Raw genomic sequence first — 7,441 nt, forward strand, 5'->3', positions numbered from 1 at the left:
TATGAAGGTATTTATCCCCTCTGACCTTATGTTAATAGTCTTGGGCTGATTTTATAAGTGAAATAGTAGAAATGTCATACCTAGATGTACTTATTCTTCTGATTAATTTTTTCCTTTTTCATGTTCTCTTCTGTTGTTTTTTCATGTCTTGACCTTGACGGCAAGAACCAAAGAGTTCAGAAAAGTCGCAAGTTCGGATTCTGCTTAATGCAGAACGGAAATTAAAACATTTTTTGTATGAATCCTTATAACTGAAAGAAATGGCAATGATAATTGAAGTCTGTGGCTTACCTCGTGATCATTTTGATATTAACAGAGAAAAACCCGCTTCAGCGCCAAGGATCGGGTCTCCCAGTTCTACGCACGGAGTAAGGCTACTAAGGGAAAAGAATCAAAGGAGAAAGATTCGATCTGGTGCAGTGGGTTGGTGCAGTAGCTCAGTGGTTAGAGCGCCCAGTGCATAGAACTGGGAGATACTGGTTCGATCCTCAGCGCTGGAGCGGATTTTCCTCTGTTAATAACAAAATGGTACTGTAATTCTGTAGGACCAAAAAATTAATCTCTACATAGATTATTCACCTAACAGGGCATATACTGTAGGAGTCCCGGCTGCCAAATCACTCAATTGACTGCGCTCCTTGTGTGATAACTAAGGAGCGGATTCCTATGTAATTAAATATTCTTTTTGCGTGTGATAAAACACAATTAATAAAGTTAAAAATTCTGAACATGAAGTTTCAAGTTTAAAACCCGAATTTTATTTCACATAAAAACATATATCTTCACGAAAAAGTTATGTAAATACATATTTTCAGGAAATCTATTATAAACACATAAATCTTGGAGTTTTTTTACTTAAATAATTTTTTTACAAGAACTTTTAAATATTTTAAAACTAAATCAATTATATCACTCAGAAGTACGTTATCTTTTTTAAGAATTCTTGGTTGCTTCGTGTTTCTAAGCGCTGTGTGGTGTATCCGTGATCCATTTTCATAATAGTATTGCCTCAAGTTTTGAGAACTGCTAGGCAGCATATCAATGTTATTATTAGAGAATAAATTAACATGGACAAGGAGGAGAGATCTTGTAACACAAAATTAGGAATGTTTATTGTTGCTGAAGATGATTTCATTCCACGCTTTGTTTGTGAGACACAACAGATAAGAGCTCGTGTATGAACATTATTTAATTTAAACAAATCTCTCGCCTCTCGCTCATGTCCATCAAGTAAGGCAATATATCTTGTTGTGATTCCCTGTTATCGGGCTTCGTCAATCGATATCCTTCAAGATATACTGAAAGATGGTTGTTTAAAAAAAGTTTGGCTTTCCTATTAGCAAATCTAAGCTTTTTGTGTGACACCATAAAAAACTCGAAACATCCAAAAACCTGTTGTCTGAAACAGGGAGGTGCGTGCCGTGGAAATAAAACTAGACTCGCTACCAGGTTCAGAAGCATAATTACTAAGGGACAAATTCCAGAATGTGTTTGGGAAAAACAGTGGATATAAAAAATGTGTAAAGTTGCTCAAGTATTGGAGGATGTGCCTGTAGGTGAAAATGATGTTATTCAGAGATAATTGGCATGCATTTGTGATGGAGAATTTGGAGATGACCTTTGTTCTTCACTGCAATTCTCGGCCAACTACTAGCACTCAAGTGTGGTTGGTGAGTGCCTAGTACCGGGTAACATTTTTTTTCAAGCTAAGTAAGGTATTTTTGTCATATTTAGAAAAATATTTTTTTATTTTTAGCGAATATTTTCGTACTTTTCAGCACATAAAAAATAAATATATTTAAATTTTTTATCACATAAAAATCCGCTCTGTAGTGATAACTGATGACTGTTGACTTAAAATACATATGTCAACATATTATATTAGTCGAACACGGAGTAAGACCACTAAGGTTTTATCCCATCTCAGCTGAATGCTTGATTATTATCTTCCCTTCTCCCCAATGTTTTCCCCAGTAAAAGACGAATGTCATATAATCCCATAGCGAATTTTTGGACTGTCACGTTAAAATACCAGTACACTGCTCCGTCGATATAGGAGAAAGTCAGTGTTCACCTACTTAGATATAACACGCAGTGCAAGTTCCTGCAATCAACAAGCGGTAGAGCATGAAAGTTGAGGAATATTAACGACAGGAAAACATCGATCACATGGGAATGGTTATTTAAGAGTTGTTAATTCATTATAAAAAGTGAATCTGATACGTTAATACAAATTACCGTAATTTTATTTCCTAGAATATATCTACCTATAAAACACAAAGTGGGCCATAAGTCACGTTACCCTCCCCCCCCCCCCCCCTTAATTTTTTTTATTTCTGAACTAACTTACAACTAACGACACATATACATACACACATAGGCCTACCTTATATATCCAGAAGTTCTGTGTGTGCATCGTTGTTATCATGACATAACTGAATACAACGCCATGTTTGAGAGGTTTTACGAAGAAATCTTCTGTTATATTCCTGAATGCTTCTGCCACAGCAACTCGCAGTTGATCAATTGAAAAATATTAAAATATTACAGAGGCAATGTGACTTATGGCCCTACCTGTACAATAAAAATAAATAAATTAGTAAATAAGTAACTGCATATGTACATACATCAGTAAGTAAATACGTAAATTAGTGTATGTGTGAGTGAGTGAATGAGTTAATGGGTGAATAAATGAATAAATAGATAAATGAATAACTAGGTAAACGAATGAATACATAAATAAATATAAACAGATAAATAAATATTACCTTAATATCTCCAGCAATACCCTTAATATTTGCATTGTTTTCTAAGCATTGAATTATAATTACCTTGTCAAAAATACATTAGACGTGAATTTTTTGTGACATGCTGCCTTACCAGTATGCAGAGGCTTGGATTCTCATCGCAACAACAGACCACATTGTACTGTTTTCTGCTTTCTTTAGACTCAAACGCCAAACCGGCAGAGCAATGTATCATTAAATAACCAATTAAAAAAGCTGCTTTGCTGGTTGCAGAATTCCGGGTCTTATTTGACCATCTGTGGAGACACTGGAAATCAATCACTTACATCATATAAAACTATAAATCTGTGAATTACTGAAATTCTTCACCACGAGGGATTTCTAAATGTGTCTACATTTTGCCCAGCTTCTCAGTAATGCAGTACTGACACATTTTTTTATTTAATTTGAATTGCTGTATGAATAGGAATGCACATCAGAGCAGATGGCAGACTTCCCACGCAGGATGCGAGACTGGTTGTTCAACATAATGCGTGATCTTGCTGACCGCCAAGAACTGACACCACACTATCTCAAGATGGAACGTGAGGCTGAGACCAATCTGACAAGACGCTGGAGCAATGCAGCTGTGTGGAAGTGGTGTGACTTGGATGGCCATCCACATGACAAGTAAGGTTCCTATGTAGTCCACCACTATGGAGTAATGGTTATCGAGTCTGATTATGAATGAGCGGATCTGGGTTGAAATCCTGGTTGGACTTTTTTCGATGTTTTCCCTGAATCAATTGAAGCAGAATTGCTGGGTAACTTTCAGCGTTGGACCTCCTTCATTTCGCCATCATTAATTTATATATCATCATCCATTCCATTGCCTGGGTTAAGTTCACGGTGTGGCATGCTGTACTTGTACAACAGTGCTGCCATTCTGCTACAAGTATCATTCACAGAACAGGAGTGGTAAGCACAATAAGCCTCAGGCTGCAGTATAAGTCTTAGAGTCGTCGTCCTCTTTTTTTTTTTTTCTCAGATCCATGTAATGGTCGCCCTCGGAAGCATAGTTGGTATGGCGCTGGCCTTCTATGCTCGAGGTTGTTGGTTCGATTCCAGCCGAGGTCGATGGCATTTAAGTGTGTTTAAATGTGACAGGCTCATGTCAGTAGATTTACTGGCATGTAAAAGAACTTCTGCGGGACAAAATTCTGGCACACCAGCAACGCTGATAGAACCTCTGCAGTTACGAGCATTGTTAAACAAACCATAATTTTGTTTTTTTCCATGTAATGATAACTTGTGAATGAATAGACTTCAGACACAATACAATAATGAATAAGGAACACTAAAGTAACTTTCTACTCTTCACCGAAATCCATAAATTGGATAATCTCGTATATTTACCGTTTTACTGTAAAACAGTTTAAATATATAGCTTTGCTAACAATATTTTTCAGTGATGGTATTAGGTATAGAACTAAACTTAATAGATCATTACTTTTCCTATGTAAACAAAGTGTGATTGCTTATGTTCACTGTTCTTTTCTAGTTCTGTATCCCGTCACGAGTTGTTCCCCATAAGGGCTCCTTTGATGGCACTAGAGCACTGCATTGCACCTTTCCTTGACTCATGTGATGTGGACGATGATCATCGTATCACCCTCAAAGAGTGGGGGAAATGTCTTGAACTTGATGAGGTAAGAGTTAACAGCAGTGATTTGAATGTTATGATTTATGAACACTACTATGTACAGAGTGTTGGGAGATAAGGTCATTGTTTCCAGAAGTGATAATATTGCAACTCATTGGCGATGCATCAGTAAGAGCAATAGAGCACGTGAACATGGTTTCTGTCAATGCACGACTATTCCTATTATTTAATGTCTTATTGACGTACTGGGAATGTTTAATATCTGAATCGAGTAGTTTAAACTTCCCTCAACTTTCACAGACTTCTTGTACAAATTGGGCAATGTATATTCACATGAAAGCCTTGCTCTTTTAATGGAGGCTACATGACTTGACGCGCATGCATGCCACTAGCTAGCCACTTCTGACTCGTCAAGAGCACAAGGCGTTAAGTGAACATTAAATCTATCCTGTAGATGTCAGGCACCCTTCGGGGTGCGGAAAGGGGTGCTCTGAATTTTTATGGCGTGCTTGCGCACTCTTTCGCATCCCCCTAGCGACGTCCCTGCTCCTAAGTCTTGACTTAATGTCTGCATATGTTTTTTTTCAAACAGATCTAAGAGCGTCAAATTTATTTGATCAGGTTTTGTAATTTTTCTCATAACGTCTTGTCATTTGGACTGACGTCAGTTTGGAATCCACCTGTTCAATTGGAAACTGGTAATAAAATAGGATATCATTTGTTTCATTTCGGACAATTTTAACGAAAGATTAGGACATAGGAAACATGTAAGAAGAATTTGTTTCAGTGTTCCAACACATTTACCCTAGATTGTGTAAAACTTCCTAGCAAAACATAAACTCCAGTAAGTACTCTAGCTTGGCTTATAAGGCTTTCTTTTCACTCGTAAGTAGAATGCAATAATTTTGTAAGAAGGGAAATTTCAAAATGTAGAAACCATGAAACAAAACACGACCAAGCAGCTGATGACTTTAAAGAAATATTTATAAAAAATGCTATTTTAATCATTTCGGACAGTAGAAGGTCATTATAAGTTTATACAGTGAAAATTAATAATAATAATAATAATAATAATAATAATAATAATAATAATAATAATAATAATAATAATAATAATTATTACTATTATTATTATTATTACTATTATTATTATTACTATTATTATTATTATTACTATTATTATTATTATTATTATTACTATTATTACTATTATTACTATTACTACTACTACTATTATTATTATTATTATTATTATTATTATTATTATTATTATTATTATTATTATTATTATTATTCAGTAACCAATATACAAAGCCTGGATATGACATAGTCAGATTAGATAATATACCCACGCACACATACACTCACACATGCACAAACAAATAAACTTAGCACAAATAATCATAGACAAATAAACAAATATAAGCAAATAAACAAACACTGACAAATAAACAGAATATGATGCAGAATAAAACATACAAAGATAAAAAGAAAAATTAAAATATAAAGAGTAACATTCCTAAAATACAGTATTTACATCACACTCCATGAATTCCTTCATTGAGTAGAAAGGTCTATTCAGCAACCATCTATGTACATAGGACTTAAACTTATATTATTGGTACCGTACCTTAATTATAAAGAGAATTAGAGTTTCAACATCGTAAGTCATTTAGTTGCATTTTCGCGACTCTCATTCTGATTCTTTTTTTATCACACTCTATTACCAATAATAATACTGATAACTTTGCCTCCATCAAACACGTATATTGGAGTAAAGTGACCATGCTTGAAACATAAGATCAGTGCCAACAATAATTGTAATTGGTATTTTTACATTGAAGAGGTTACTAAAATAACACTGAAAGTAATGTGCATAAATATAATTTCTGTCTGTTTTATTGAATGTCACAAGTTTACTCCAGAAATGACATTGAAAAATATTGAAATTACTGAAGTCTTTGTTTTTCTCATACAGGATGATCTCGATGAGAAGTGTGACGAGCTGCGATCTGAAGTGTGAAGATTGCAGACAGCATCAAGAATCCTATCTTTACAGACACGAGGGTTCTGTAAAAGATTTGCCAGTACTGTTTAGTACTAATGTGAAATCAGTAATGTGGTGCTAATTTAATCAGGAAATTCCGATATCGTGTCAGAAGAGTAAAATTGATGTATAAAAGCAAAATAATTTCTTCAATAGGCTATATCTTATGTACTACTGAAACTAATTACACTGAAATTTATGTTACTATTTGCAGGGGATAGTATTGCTGATGAAAGGTAATAACTTATTCTTTGTGCTTGCATTCATGCTAGTGCTTCTATGAAATTACAGAGTTCGTATGAAATTTTTAAATTTTGTTCTCCAGTAAAGATTTTGTCTGACAACATAGTATCGTGATTTCATAGTGGTTCATATATTATTCACATCCTGCGATTATGAGTTTGTACGGAAGTAGCTAGGTTAAGTGATAAAATATCTCAATTTCATCTATAGGTGAACTGTACTATTAGGTAAGTAGAGTATTTAATTCAGAAGTAAATAAATTAAATTAGAGTAAAATAAAAAAGACACATTGGAGGTATGTGCCAAAATAGCTAATCGTTATACTATGAACATGATGGGTGATCTTTGGTGAGAAAACCATCATTGTTCATTCCCATTATTACTATTTTTTCTAATGTGTACTTGTCGTGCCTTACAACATGAAGATCAAAATGAATGATAGAACTCTTGAACAAATTTTAGTTGTGAAATTGAAGTCGATATGGACGACAAAATATTTCTTAGTGTTTCGTGTTAATAAACAGTTGATTTAGTAAGATTGCTTTCTTGGAAGGTGGAGCCTAGTTTTCAGATATAACAAAACTGTGAGTCTGGAATATGCGAGTCTCTTTTTGGCACCTTCACAACTAAGATACCAACACTGCCATGTTACTATCATACATTACCAGTTTATATTTTTAATGAAATAACATTTTGGATGTGTATTTTGAAATAAAATTTTCATATGTTGTTCTATTAACATAATGTGTTACACTTTATTCC

At 34.3% G+C, this 7,441-nt stretch overlaps 1 protein-coding gene across 1 annotated transcript in view; it reads left to right on the forward strand.

Moving 5' to 3' along the window:
• Nucleotides 1-6,805, forward strand: part of SPARC (secreted protein, acidic, cysteine-rich) — a 70,188-nt gene extending 63,383 nt beyond the window's left edge. The window contains exons 6-8 of the mRNA XM_069816188.1: nucleotides 3,214-3,416; nucleotides 4,288-4,435; nucleotides 6,368-6,805. Of these exons, the coding sequence (XP_069672289.1) occupies nucleotides 3,214-3,416; nucleotides 4,288-4,435; nucleotides 6,368-6,412 (396 nt within the window). The 3' untranslated portion in view covers nucleotides 6,413-6,805. The remainder of the gene's footprint in view (nucleotides 1-3,213; nucleotides 3,417-4,287; nucleotides 4,436-6,367) is intronic.
• The last annotated feature ends 636 nt before the right edge of the window (nucleotides 6,806-7,441 follow it).

The sequence above is a fragment of the Periplaneta americana genome, chromosome 17, assembly GCF_040183065.1.
Source record: "Periplaneta americana isolate PAMFEO1 chromosome 17, P.americana_PAMFEO1_priV1, whole genome shotgun sequence".
Taxonomy (NCBI): domain Eukaryota; kingdom Metazoa; phylum Arthropoda; class Insecta; order Blattodea; family Blattidae; genus Periplaneta; species Periplaneta americana.